General features: G+C 43.0%; 1 protein-coding gene across 2 annotated transcripts in view; it reads right to left on the bottom strand.

The window, feature by feature from the left end:
* Positions 1 to 14,092, bottom strand: part of WDR26 (WD repeat domain 26) — a 34,060-nt gene extending 19,968 nt beyond the window's left edge. Inside the window, exons 1-7 of one of the 2 annotated variants that reach the window (XM_052806559.1) lie at positions 13,213 to 14,092; positions 11,484 to 11,583; positions 11,275 to 11,331; positions 3,685 to 3,821; positions 2,993 to 3,090; positions 2,011 to 2,167; positions 219 to 275 (exon numbers count right to left, since the gene is read on the bottom strand). In XM_052806559.1, coding sequence (XP_052662519.1) covers positions 219 to 275; positions 2,011 to 2,167; positions 2,993 to 3,090; positions 3,685 to 3,821; positions 11,275 to 11,331; positions 11,484 to 11,583; positions 13,213 to 13,574 — 968 coding nt within the window. In that variant the 5' untranslated portion in view covers positions 13,575 to 14,092. The remainder of the gene's footprint in view (positions 1 to 218; positions 276 to 2,010; positions 2,168 to 2,992; positions 3,091 to 3,684; positions 3,822 to 11,274; positions 11,332 to 11,483; positions 11,584 to 13,212) is intronic. The other variant, XM_052806560.1, reaches the window with a different exon arrangement.
* Positions 14,093 to 15,006: the final 914 nt, after the last annotated feature.

The following is a 15,006-nucleotide window of genomic DNA, read 5'->3' as shown; positions in this document are numbered from 1 at the left end:
GTGGGAGGTAAGTTTTAGTTAAACATTTTACCTATTAGTGCAATTCAAACATGCTTGATCAAAATATTGCCAGAAGTCCAAAACAGATTAGTTCCAACTAAAAAAGGGAAAGTTGTCAGTGTTCTATCATTTAAGTAGTACAGAACTTGTCTAAACTATAGACTACTGTTACTTCTGTCAGTTTAATCAATATTTGGCTTCCACTGTCTTTAACTCACCTCATTATGCCCAAGCATGGCAGCATGTACAGCGCACGACATACTGATCTCAGACCCCTGCAATAGGTAGGTACAATAGGTTGAGTTGAGGACAGAATGGAAGCCTTTATTTTGAAGTGGGGGTTTTTTGCCTTTTTTTTTTTTTATTAAAGTAGTCATGAGTATTTATGTATGTATACATACCAAATATTCAAGCTTAGGAAGTACCACATTAGGTGAAAAAAAAAAAAACCAACAAACCCAAACTATGGCCAAACTTTTATGTCAGCAAATAGATTCAGATGGGTGAAACTGAAGTTCAGATTTGTTGCATATAGTATCTTTTATATCCAGCTCTACCTAGGCCAACTTCAGTAAACCATGCTCTTTACAGTTGGCTTGAATGCTCTTTGGGGTTTGATTAATCACATCAAACCCCCTACAGAACATCCAATGTTATTTATGGACTTGTGCAAAGACTAAAGTTAAATCTCTTTCTGTTAGTCTGATTTTAAGACTCAATTCTGAAGTAGGGAAGCCACAATTCCAGTATCTGATAATTTCCAAAACTCCAAATGGGAAACAGCCAAATTACCAGACACACGTACAAAACTGCTGAATTAATGTGATGTAGCAAAATTACAAGCTAGACAATAGTCTAAAAAAGTTACTTGAATACATGAAGTGCTGAAGATATTAATTTTAAAACCTTAAATGGCTACAGTAAAGTACTATGGAAATCTGCATCTTTAAAAACAGATTCCAAGTAACCCAAGAACACAAGTCAAAACAGCTGAGTTCAGAAAGTTTCTATAAGCAAGTTTATCAGTATTTAATTAACTTCCTCAGATGAGCTAACATTAACATGAAAAGAATTCCCCTGTAAGCCCAAGTGTTAGCCTGCTACATGAACAAACATATAAGGCTATCATATACAGCCCTTATTTTCTAGGTGTCCTAGCCCTCATTCCCTTATTACCCCATGCACAGCAGTTCTCCATAAAAGCTACACTGAGTTTTTAGGTCCTTAGCTGAGTTTTGCTGGATGAGGAAAAACCACTCAAGTCAGTCATTTGTTAAAAACAAACATCTTCCTGCTTCACGTCTACTAAAATATGGCATTCTGAAGATTCAGAAGCAGCACTGGTTTTGTTAAAAGACAGTTATCCAGACAGTCTTAAGACCTAATATATGTAGGTATAAGAGACATTAAATTCCTGCTACCTTACAAATCTGAGAAAATAGTTCTTTATATCATTCTTATATTATGTAAAACAGAAATGTCTATTGCACACTTCTACTCTGGTTTAACCTTTGTGTCTAAAAGCACCTCACTGTCCACTATTAGAAGTTGAAGTTGAAAGCTGACTTCATGAAGTCTGCTTCAGTAGGCTTTCTGCATTCCAGTAAGCTTGAAGGCAGAGTCTGGATAAATAACATACTAGTGATTCGCCAGTGAAAAAACACAGCAATCCCGTGTTGATGAATAAACAGACTGGCTGTCCAAAATCACAGGAAACAAGTGGCTAAGGATTAGCACAGTAATATATTCTATTCATACCCATCTGATTAAAATTTTAAAGCTTCAGTCTGACACCATTACCCCATATCCAGCTACCAAAGTCTCTTATACATACCTTCTCAACTCCCCCCCACTACTCATTTAATAAGAACTGAGTTATCCCAGTCAACTCCTGTTAAACCAACTCAGAATAGTTTTCATGTCCCTTTTAACAGTAGGTACAGTTAGATTATTTTAAAAGACAAAGAAAAGATATTTTTGCCCATATTAAAAGTCGCAAGGGTTTCTTACCTACTACAAACATGATCTATTAGCAGCGAGACAGAATCTAGATTACTATCTAGTTTCGTATTATGATATAGGCACCGGTCCCGTTGTAGTTCCACAGCCTGACGTAGCAGGTTCTGTAAACGCCTTGGAGGAAGCATCACTGATGGGGGTAGGTATGCTTTAAAACAGTTATTAAGAAAAAATAAAAAAAAAAAGTATCAAAACCAAGTTGCAAGTAAGAGCATTTTGATTTGAGTGTTTCTGGAAGAGACCTTCATAAATAAAGCTTAAAAGCTAAAGGAAAAGAGTGCACACAGCTTGTCAAATTTACAGCTATACATCTGGAATTAGAAGCATGAACTTCTGGAAAGCAGAGTTGTATGCAAGGTATTTGTAGTTATAGTACATATTGTCCTGGCCAACAAGCACCATTTACACAAGCTAACTCAAAACCCAGTATTTAACAAATCTGTAAAATTATAAAACAGTATCAGCTGTGTTCATTTAAGGAATTCTCTATTAACACTATCAAAATAAAGAATACCATGGATTTTACAACTCTGATATATAGTATTACACCAGCCACAAGAAAGAGAGAGGAGAAACTGTAATTCAGAGCAAAGTCTGAGACCACTATCAACCAGTACTAGTATCACTAGTGGTTATAGGCCACACTTAGTTTCAACCTCTCAGTATAGCTGGCATTTACAACACCACCACCCCTGCCCCTCCTCAAACCGCACATTTAATCACCAAATTATACTATTACTGTATGCAGCAGAGCTACGAAATAAGAGCTCCTATTACAAATAGTTTATCAGAGACAGCAAAAGGTTAGACACAGAAGACCAAAGGGTAAAGGCACCTAAAGGCATCCCCATTAACCAAGAAATAAAAAAACAACCACCGGCAAATGCAGTTAAAACCAAATCCCTGGGATATGTCATAAGATGTGCTGGATTTACAGAGGTGGGAATAAATTCTAAACACTAGAACATCTTACTCTGGAGTTTGTCCAAAAGTTTAGATCTGGAAGCTGTTCCTTTCCCTTCCCACTCTGCTTTTGCACGCAAGTCTTCTGCATGGCTACACATCAGATACCTGTTTAAAAAAAGTGCACACACACCAAAAGACCAAGTCTTTCTGGAATCATTCTTTTCACTTTTAAGCACAATATATATCATAACGTTCTTAAAGAACTGGAAACAGGTGACTTAAGCTTGAGACTGACAGGAAAAAAGGCAGGGAACTATTCCACACAAACATGCATCTTCTTCAGAACAAACATCTACAAATTGGCAATAGAAAAAGAAAACAAAACACAAACAGATTTCAGGGAAGGTAGAAATGTCTTGTTTTCATCTATGAACAAACCAGACTATATTCACCTACTTATTCAATTATAACATAACAGACTAATAATTCTCACAATCAGATGACCATACATATGCATGTATTAATTTGGGTTCTAGTACTATAAAAGTAAATCATAATCAGGTTCTTTTCAAGCATCTGAAACAGAACACTGTCTGCTGAATAGTCTTTACTCACCATTTTAGCATATGTCACTACAGCTTATTAATTAACAGGATACTACCTTCAATACAGTTTGAGTTTTTACAATGTCAGCTACCAAAAGCTATAGAATCCCTTAGAAAATTCCACTGAAAGAGCTCTCAGAGTCCAAACACTTACCCACTGAGGACATGAATGCGTTCTGTATTATATTTCAGAGGTGTCAGTTCACAGCGTAGAACTTGAAGTGCCTCCAGGACCTTGCCATCCTCCAGGTATTCCAGGTACTTCTGCTGCAGCAGCAAAAACTTCATCCTCTGACATGACAGAAAGCAGCAGTCAGGGGAAAAAGGTTGACTGAAGTTTCAGAAAACGTTTGAGCCTAAACAGAACAGTAGAAACCATTCTACTATGCCCTTCAGAAATACAGCTACATGTAATGTTTCATTACTCAATTACTCTTTTCGCTGGGTTTTCAACAACATTGTAGCAATTAAGTTATCCATGAATTTCATTCCTGCCTTATGGGGCTCCAAGTATCTTCCTACCTCATTTCTCAGATACCCCCTTCAACTTGTCTCATTTTCATACTGTCTCCCTTTTCAGTCACCATTCTTCAAACCCTGAATTAGATAGGCTTCCCAATCTTACATTCTATCAAGAAAACCACCCAAAAGCAGCTAATCACATATTTAAGACTGCATGACAGCACAGAACACAACAGGCCAACTCAACAAGTTTTCATACTGCTTACATAGGAGCTGACATGGATCACACAGCTGCATAACATAGAGCAATAACAAATTGACACTGCCTGAGGTTTTGTTTTGTAGTTCCATGTTAAGTTGTTTTCCTTGGGTGTTGTATCATTTTTCAGGATTACAGAAAAAAATATAGTTTCCTATATTTAGGAATCATTTCACTTCTCAGAATTAATCACTGCTATTTCATAGCATTCCTTCCATCTTCTACAGTTTTTGGTTGTCTTTTAAAAAAATAATCAAGCCTACTCATCTAACAACAAATGTCTGTGGATAAGAAAAGAAAATCAGGCATTCATTTACTATATTCAAAAACCTTAAGTCCTAGAAATTTCTAATACCAATTTTGTAGAAACACAGTTTGATTGTTTCTGGATGAAACCAACTATTCTGTGTTTGCACATCTTTACTGCTAGTGCTAGCAGTTATCAGAGAGAAAAGACATTTCTGGTCCACAAGACTCACCACGTTAAAGAGGAAAATGTACATTCTCAGACGTATCAGTGAGAAACAGAATGAAGATTATGTGCAGCAAATTACATTTGCTTTTCTAATGAAGACCCCACCAATTCAATCACCGATTTCCTTTGCTTTGTCAGACCTCAGGCACCTCACTATTTTCATGCTCATATTTGGTCAATGTTTACTTAGTTTCAAACACACTGCTAGCCTCCTTAAGTAGAGGGATAATTGGGAAATTTAAGATGCTCCTGTCCTAGTAAAGTTTACATGAAAGTTTAAGGCTTACTATATATAAAATCTAAAGTTAAAACATAAAGCAGTTTTAGCTTCCAGAGATGTTCAGTTCTTCAAAAAGAATAAAGTTTCCACATACAGTGCTATTCACTTACCACACAGCTTTGTGAAGCATAAAACATTACATGGTAAAGATGATTTATGTTCAAACATGTCTGTAGTACTCTATTGTCACATACGTGACAGGCAAAACCATATTACATTCCCTATCCAGCTCTCTAGTTCATTTGAACTTGGAATTGTTAGAGCATCACTGTACAGTTTTTACAGGTGAGACAACATTTTTTGGTGTTCTGACATGTAGAAAACCAAAAGAAAGATATCCCAATTATTTACAACCTCAGTGGTTGGTTCTGTGCAGTAGGTCAGCAGACCTCATGCTGTTTGCTTATATACTAGCAGCAGGAGGGATAAGAGCTTCCTCTCCCAACTACACACATGCTCACAAGAACCCATGAAGATGCTCAGGTAGTAAGTCACATACCATATTTCACTCCTTTTGGTCACCTCCCACTGACAATCACCACCAGATAAAAAATAGCCTGCTATTTCCAGCTTGTAATAAAAACTATAATCCCTCCAACTCTTCCTTCTCCATTCACTGAATATAAGTGCTGGGTCCTGCACTTCGATCACGGCAACCCCATGCAGCGCTACAGGCTTGGGGAAGAGTGGCTGGAAAGCTGCCCAGCAGAGAAAGACCTGGGGGTGCTGGTTGACAGCCAGCTGGATATGAGCCAGCAGTGTGCCCAGGTGGCCAAGAAGGCCAACGGCATCCTAGCCTGTATCAGAAATAGTGTGGCCAGCAGGAGCAGGGAGGTGGTTGTTCCCCTGTACTCGGCACTGGTGAGGCCGCACCTCGAGTCCTGTGTTCAGTTTTGGGCCCCTCACTACAGGAAAGACATTGAGCTGCTTGAGCATGTCCAGAGAAGGGCAACCAAGTTGGTGAGGGGCCTGAAGCACAAGTCTTATGAGGAGCGGCTGAGGGATCTGGGGTTGTTCAGTCTAGAAAAGAGGAGGCTGAGGGGAGACCTTACCGCTCTCTACAACTACCTGAAGGGGGTTGTAGTGAGGTGGGTGCTGGTCTCTTCTGTCAGATGGCAGGAGATAGGACAAGAGGAAATGGCCTCAAGTTGAGGCAAGGGAGATTTAGGTTAGATATTAGGAAAAATTTTTTTACTGAGAGGGTTGTCAAACATTGGAATGGGCTGCCCAGGGAAGTGGTTGAGTCACCATCCCCGGAGATATTCAAAAAGCAAGTGGACAGGGTACTCCAGGACATGGTTTAGGGGGCATGGTTAATGGTTGGACTCGATCTTGAAGGTCTTTTCCAACCGAAATGATTCTATGATTCTATATAATATTTATTAAATTTGTATCATCTTTCCCTTAAATGTGCTAGCCGTAACTGTATCTAATTAAATCTTTCTCCCTCCCTACTTTTAGGACTTGGCATGTTAATTTCATTTCTTTAAGGGGAAAAGTAAAAAGAGCAGAAAACCCTAAAAAACCCAATTTTTGTAATGCCAGTCCCAAAAATTCCATGGAAACATTACAGGAGCACTACTGTTCAGCATGCAGAATGCTGTTGCCAAGTTATCCAAAGAGGTATAACTTCAGTTTTGGGTGAGAAAGTATAATTTCAAAAACAAACAAACAAAAAAGTCAGTGCCATGTGTGACTTTGGCATATTAGGAATATAAAAGCCGCCAGAACAACACGGTACTGTACACTTCATGCAGGAGTCTACTGTTAACATAACAGAGAATTAGAATCAAAGATAAGCAGTTTTAAATTGTAACTTATCTTTAGCAAAAGGCAGGCACTAGAGTAAAGTCTTGATAGGGAAATTAAATTGATTTTCCAAGCTATTTTGATAACTGCTCCAAAACTTGCCCTACAGCATACATAAACAATGGCATGAATACAGCCTCCTTAAGGCAAAAGTCACACTCCACTGACATCATATTTCAAGTCTTTTTTTTATATCAGGACGCTCACAGCCTCCTACTACTTATTTTTGTGCAACTATTGACTTTGCTGACAAATAGATTTCACTGAACAACTGAATTTTGTCTTCATTTTCTCTCAACTACTTATATGCCCTACTAATAGTACTGCTAATTACTTCCAGTACCACCTTGTTATGGTAGACAACACCATTTAGAGTACATCTTCTCTTCTAGAGCCCAAACGACCTCTTCTACAAGGAAAGCGAGCTGTTTGTAATATTGGCAACTGTAAAGTAAAAGGACAAACCCCACTATTTAAATAGAACAGAAGAAGCATAAAACTAATCTGACGCAATGCACCCACAAGAACAGCTTACTTATTCTCCATATTCTTCATCTGCCTTCCAAAGAAGGGAAATGAAAATTATCATAAACCAAATTATACCATGTACAACGTACAGAATTGCCTGGGATTTGTTGCTGTCATCTCAGTGTTTGCAATGGAAATTCAACATCATTACACCCTTCACTGTTGCACAGTTTAAATCCAGACACCACCATTGCTTAGCTTATAGCAAAGATTCTTCACCCTGTAGAACCCACGGAAGAGTCCAATACAACAGTTTCAGCACTGCAGTCTGGCTGGTTTTGTTCAGTTATCACCACCTCATCCTGTCTTTCAACTCTATAGAGAGAATGAGGATAAAGCACACTACTTTGTTGTTTCTAGAAGCTATTATTTAAGTGGAAGTTGAACATCTGATCACCCTGGGGCAAAACTAAGAGTTAATAGATTTACGGGGGGGGGGGGGGTATTTGTTTTAATGTAATATTAGCACTTCGCCTTCTTCAAACGACAGCCTTCGATTACTAACATGAATGTTTAGTACTTTACTCCTTCATCGTCCTAATTGTTAGTACGAAAGCCCCTTGCAGCATCTTAAATTCTAGGAAGTTTTGCATGCACCATGATTCACCAGCACTAGGGTAACCAAGGGTGAAAGCCTCAGCAATGCAACTGTGAAAATAAAAGGACAAGCATCCTACCACAGTCAAGAAATTGGGCCATTTTGATCACTGGTTTCAGTAGCAAATCTTCAGAAGTTTAAAGAGTAAAATGCATAACCTAATTTTAAGATTAGATTTATTGTGTTATTTTTGAGCTGCATATCTTAACAAGATCCACAACAGTTTTATTACTGTACTAAGAGTTCAAAAAAGTAAGTAAACACTGCTGAAACAACTCTTCTCCAAGATGAAGAAGGTAACTAAAAGACATGCTGAAATTATCAGCTGATGTTTCAAGATGAACTCAACACAGCAGCTATCTGTTTATAGCCTGCAGAACTAGGATCCCAATTTTCATTACTCTGTAGTCTTTATTACTTTGATAGTCTTGTAAAACACTGATAAAAGCACTTAAAAACCATCCAAAACTTAAATGTAAGATTTGATACGTAAAGGGCAGAAAATATTCTGGCCTATAGAATTTAATAAGACTTCAACCATACCAAATCCTGTCACTTAAAGAGTAATTCATTCCAAGAGGGAACTGCCCTTAATGCTGGTAGCAGGAGGGACACCATACAGGCAGGTGGAGCTCTTTGCTCAAATGACAAGATAGAAATCCCTTTCTTTTGTTGTATTGCCTGCTGCGGGCCATATACCTCCAGAACTGGGGGGAAGTCCCATTTAAGTAAATGAAAATAAAAAGTAAAGAGGACAATTTGAAACTATATTCTAGATGACTATAGAGGAATAGTCTCCAGATTTCTTCCTAGGTTCAATTAGTTACCCAAGATAGGTGCCATAATATGCTTGAGTAGCTCTAAAGTAAGCAAAACCTCAGGCTGGCTTGAAACTGATATTTTCTAAGTGTTAGTCAAGGGAAAATAACATGCTTGAATCAACTATAAAGTTCTACAGATTGTCTCAAGACAGCTGTATCTTATATGCTAGAAAAGTAAACATGACTAATCACACAGTATATAGCACTCAGTTGTGTTGACACAAATAGAAATAGCAGACTGTCCACCCCCCCCAACATACCAACACACAGCATCAAAGGTTTACAAATTGAGATCAGCCATTTCATGTTTAGTGTTTTCATCTGTAGAACTTACAGCACTTTGCAGAAATAAGGAAATTAAAACAGGAGTAGAATTTTCAAAATACATACGTATCCCCTTCACTGACCACACATTTCAAAAGCAGCTATGCATCCTGGTTATTTTGTCCAGGTCATATTAACTATAAGGAGAAAAAAAAAAAAAAACACCAAGCCAAAAACAAACCACCAAGCACACACACACCCTACTTTGTTAAATACCCTGTGTCATCTAAACTTTTAGGTACCCATTCTTCTTGTATGCACACATTTTTGAAACATCTAGTCATACAGTATGAGTCACAAATCAGGAGTCAGGAAACCCAAAATCTAATTTTCTGTTTTTAAAGAGTTACCTGCAGCAGCATTTTGTTTGGACTTTCCCTGATCAAAACATTTATAATCTTCATTAGCTCTGACTTTGTTGCATCTGGGATTACCTACAGAGCATAAAGCATCCCTCCTTACCTGTAATGATCTTTCACTAGTTTTCCAGGTGCTGACTATGCTAATACCCACCCATGATCTTAACCATGTACAAAAAAGCCAGGCAGGGAGGGAGGTGGAGACGGTGTGCATGCAATGGAACACGCACAAGCTCAACTTATCCTTGCAAATCAGTATTGTCTTACTAACACACATGTAAGACATTTAATACTGTTACCCGTTTTAAATTACATGAAATTTATTTAAAAGGAGAACAACTTTAAAAAGAAAATAGTTAATATTTGGTTCAGGTAAAGTGCAGTCTAAATCAAGGAATTTTATTGCACCAAGTTTTTATTCAGGCAGTTAGACATCAACATTAAAGAGCAGCATGCTTTCAGAGCCTTCCAAAACAACAGAAGGAAAATGTCCCCCTTTTCCCTCAAGTTCTCTAAAAAGTACAATGCTAATACACAGTTAAACCTCTTGACTCCCAGACATGTAAAACACTTTAATACTACAGAGAAACTTGATAACTTCACAAGTTAGAAACATGAGAAAATCTGCTTCAAATGACTGTTTATATTCACATACAGTGGTTTCATACTTTCAGTCTCCACAAACTACTGAAAGCCGCGTACAATATTCTAAACTATTTGAACAGTGAATCTTACGTATATCAAGTCTTTGAGAAAAGAGAAAGTGAACTACTAGTCTAACCAAGAGGTGCTAAGCTTTGACCAAATTAATAGAACAGAATGTAAACTTCTCTCAAGTACCCTCTGATGTTTTGCTAAACATCTGTTTTTCCTACTTCACTTCCTGTTCTCTTTCTCTCCCTCCCCCACCAGACAGGAAATTGTCTTGACAACAAATGAATCAGCTAGAAGTGGAGCTAAGCAGCCATCAGCTGATTCTTCATTGTTTACAGTCACAGACAGACACTTCAAAAAGCCTTGCTACTGTTTTCTTGCTAAGTGACAGTAGCTGTTCTAACTTCATTTCGTTAAAATAAACGTTTAAACACAACAGAACACGCTGTTTGAAGAGCTAAGTAATGATTTTCATCTCGAGATAGAAAAATCAAACCAAGAAACACTTTCCTCAAAGTACCTGAAATCATAACAACACGTATCATAATTGCGAAGTCACAGGATCTACCAACCCTTCATTTCTAGGTTCACCTTTAAAAAAAAGCCAGCCAAAGAGAAAAAGCTCTAAAAATCCCGAACAGCAATACAAATGCATTTGCTCTTTAGAAGCCATCTGGAAAAGCAACAGTATTGTTCATGGTCTATAGCAGCCTCTATATTCCTGTAATGTGTTATTACAATGCCAACTCCACGTTATTACTGCATTTTATTTCTAAACTTCTCTTCCCTCAAGAAAACCTAACTCCCATAAACACAGAGATTGTGAGAAGTATTTCAAGTTTGAAATTAGTATTCAACATAGGCAGTTTCTACATAAACTGACCTATTTTAGGACTGTTACAGGATTTATATTTTGTCAGTTAAGTATGTTTAGCAAAGTTTAAACATTCAGTACACCAAATATTAGCCTCAATACTTTAGGGCTTCCTATCTCACATTCTAAAAAAGAATAAAAAAAGTTCAGATTAGTGTGATGTTTGAGATAGCATGCAAGCTGCTTAAAGTAAACAAAAAAGAAAACAAGAACTATGGACAACCAACTCCATAGTGAAAGATTACACCACTACAATTAGTCCAACTATACAGCTCTGAAAGAGTTCAAGTGTGCCTCTTACCACAATTGCATGCGGAGAATGCACTAAGGCCTTAAGTTCATTCAGGTCGTTCTCAGCCTGCAGAAATTGGCATAAGAAGAAAAAAAAAAAAACAACAAAACAAAAAAAACACAAACAAAAAAGTATATAAGGAGGGTGGATTTTGAATTCTCTCACAGATACTATAAATTTAAACAGTGGTTAATACAGTCCTATAAGCCCTACGTTACCTTATCCCATTCTCCTTCCATGACATGATTGCGGAATTTGGTAGCAGAAGGATGTTCTAAACGACATCCTGACTCTTGCATGAGAAGATCAACAGTCTGGCTGCAGGAGAGATACAGTGTAAAAAAACCCGACCAGTTTTACCCTCACAAATATACCGCCTGCTATGATAACAGTTAACGATATTTAAAAGTAACTTTAATGAAGTAAGAATACTATGACCAGATTCAGATGCTTGTCCAAAAAGACCATCTCAGTTGCCCGAGATATGTAAACAGCTACCTATACCTAAAGCAAGCTGTCAATGAGCTCAAAAGCTTCGCTGAAGTACCATGAATTATGTGACTTACCAGCCACCACAAACAGCCATCCCTGCACAGAAGATAAACTTCATGAAGGAAGATACAGACTAGAAAGCTGTTAGCTACTGGCTACTATCCCCTGCCTCCTCCTCCTCCTCCCCCCCCCCCATAAAAGAACACAGAGAGCTAGTACATCTGCAACAGGCCTAACTTTTTCTTCTTCATCACACGTTAAAAGACTGACTCCTTAAAATAAAATAAACAAACTCATGAACCTGTAGCCCTCCCCCTTTTACACTAAAAATAGCTTATTTACTGTAGTGTCGTCTATGAACAGTCACGAGTTGTCTGCTGCTGTAAACCTGCCTCTTGTGTCAGAGGCAATTTATTTTATCTGCCAAGTTCTTTGTAATTGACCCATTCCACAGTGTTTTGAAGACTTCTTTTGTGGTAGCTACCTGAAGACTTTACAGGACTTCTCTAGCCTCCTTCAAAAATTGTGACGTGTTGGCTTTAGCTTTACTCACAAAGGGAGTGTTGTGGTTAAATTCTTAGACTTCCCCTACCCCACTGGGAAATTATTTTCCCTATTCTTATTTTAAGAAAGAGCAAACATACTCATTTCTAGTCTACAGATAACATTATTATCAAAAACGTGCATCCAGCACAAATCTGCAGAGGCCTTCACCATTTACACGGACGAAGGTTGTCAGAGTGAAACCAAACAGCCTATTTTAAGTGGCAGTTTAGTTTGTGCTTGCTTCCTCCAAGCTGACAAGACAAATCTTAGAGCTCATCTGCAAAAAGCCGCCCCCCCACGCCCAGCTGCGGGCTCCATTATGTTTACCAGATAACTTCTCCCCCACTAACACATTTGTATTGATCTACCCTTATCGGTGTGCAACTCGACTTCCATATTGCCATCCCTGGCAGAGGAAACTCCCGGCCTGTCCCTCCGCAGACACCAAGCTGACCGGTACAGGCTTGGAAAACACATCTCCGCCTCCATTTTTTTTTTTTTTTTTTTTTTTTTTGCGAGCGGGCCTGCCCCACTGCTCTGCCTCGCACCCAGGCACTGGTCTCTTCTCGTCGGGGACTACCAGGCTGCGACAGGGCAGTTTTTGCCACCAACCCAGCCCCCCCCCCCCTCCGGAGGTCCCTTCCTCTCCCCCCGCCCCAGCTCCCCCCCCCCCCGCCTTCGGGCTGCCCATCCTCCGCGAGGACCACCGGCCTCCTGCGACCCCACGCCGGACCCTGCCGCCCCCTCCCCGCGGACGGAGGGGAGGACGGCGGGGCGTGTGGGGGGGGCCTCCCCCGGCCCCACGCAGGCCCTTCGGTCAGGGGGAAGGACTCCCCCCCCCCCCCGCCCCGGCTGCGCTCCCCCTCGCCCTCCGCGGCCTTCCCCGCCTCCGCGGCCGCGGCCACTTACTTGAGGCCCAGGCCGTGGAGGTGCTGCCCGATCAGCCGGATCACGTCCTCGTCGGACTGCGAGAGCCGCTTCTTCTTCTTCAGGGCGCTGCCGCCGCCGCCGCTGCCCCCCAGCTCCGCGGCGGCCGGGCCGGGGCCCCCGGCGGCGGGCACCCCGTTGTTGACGCTGAGGCCGCCGGGGCTGCCGCCGCCGCTGTTGGCCGAGGGCAGCAGCCCGTTGGCGTGGGCCAGCTGGTCGCCGGCGGCCGTGCCCGCCGAGGCCTCGCCGTTCTGGGCGCCCAGGCAGCCCAGCTCCGGGCCCGCTGGCCCCTGCGGCGGCTGCTGCTGCTGCTGCTGGCCCCCTCCTGCCCCGTTGGCCTGCATGGCGCTGCCGACGCCGCCGCTGCTGCTGCTGCTGCCTCTGAGCGGGGCGGCGGCGGGGGCGAGCCCGACGGGGAGCGAGGGGGACTGGGACGAGGTGAGGCCTGCTCTGCCCGCGGAAGCCCCGGGCTCTCCTGCTCCCTCCACCGCCGCCGCCGGGGAGGCCCGGGCTTTCTTCCGCGGGGGCGGGGAGGCTCCGCCGGTGTCCGAGTCGGAGGAGGAGGAAGCGGAGGCCAGAGTTTCCTCGCCGAGAGCGGCCGTGGTGGGAAGCCGGGGGGGCGAGGAGGGGGAGGCGGGGGGGGGGGGCGGCGGGGGTGAGGGGAAGGCGGAGCGGGGCCCTGTGCCCCCCGGGGGTCCCGGAGGCAGCGCCGCCGCCCGCTCGGGGCTCCCTCTGGCGATGGCGGCCGCCGCTGCCCTGAGCCCCCGCCCGGCAGCCCCAGGCGCTCGGCCCGCTCCGCTGGCTGCCCGCTGGGTTTGTCTCCTCTCAGCCCAGCTGCAGCCTAATGGAGTCCGGGCCGGGACGTCACAGGAAATTCCTATACTGCCCCCTACACACACTTCCGCCGCCCGGGGCTGGGGGTGGGGTATGGGCCCTATAGGTGCCGGGGGGCGGCGGCGGGGCAGGCCCCGGGGTCGCGGCTGACGCCCCGCCGGGGCCTGCCGGGTCGCCGCCGGCCGCCCCGCTGCTGCGGCCGCCCGGCCTCCGGGGCGGGGGTCCGCCGACACCGAGGAGGAGGAGGGGGGGAGCCGTAGGGCGTCCCGCCCGGGGGGACACCCCGGGGTCCGGTGCGTGTGGCCAGCGTGTGGCAGCGCCTGTCAGTCCTGGGGCGAGAGCTCGACGGCGGAGACGTGTGAAGGCACGCGTGGTGGGCACGCACGACATGTGGCGGGCACGCACCGCCCGGACACGTCTCGGTGGGGCTGGCCGTCCCCGTAACGGGGTGACCGGGCAGAGGAGAGTTACGGTAGTTTCCTGAAGCAATCGGGGGGCGGGGGGTTTAAAAAAAAAAAAGGAGAAATGCTCAATGAAGTCACATCCTGTCGTTGCCTGGGTTGGTTACTGGAAGGGTTCAGACCCGCTGCTGGTCTTGTCTTTCGTAGTCGATGCGTGCGTTGGCGTGGAAGCCGGGGGGAAATGGAATTTTTGCCGTAGATCTTCCAGGGGTGTTGAGAGTTGGGGCACGCTTGTCAGGGCAGGCTGTCGGAAGACACGGCATTTTGGGGTTCCAGTCTCTGCCCCAAGGCGTCTCCCTCCTCTCCCCTCCTGTGCAATGGAGGGGAAACTCAAATCCTCAGCCAAGCCTCTGATCAAAAGTCATGAGATGAGTGAAATCTTGGTCTTTAGAAATAGCGTCTTGAAATAATACCTTGTGTGTTCTTTGGTTTAGAGCCTAGAATTTTCATCTTTGGTATTCCCAAGCTTTTCTCCAAAACC

Source organism: Harpia harpyja, chromosome 13 (assembly GCF_026419915.1).
Source record: "Harpia harpyja isolate bHarHar1 chromosome 13, bHarHar1 primary haplotype, whole genome shotgun sequence".
NCBI classification, from domain to species: domain Eukaryota; kingdom Metazoa; phylum Chordata; class Aves; order Accipitriformes; family Accipitridae; genus Harpia; species Harpia harpyja.
The sequence above is the reverse complement of the archived record's forward strand: the minus strand, read 5'-3'. Positions and strand labels throughout refer to the sequence as shown.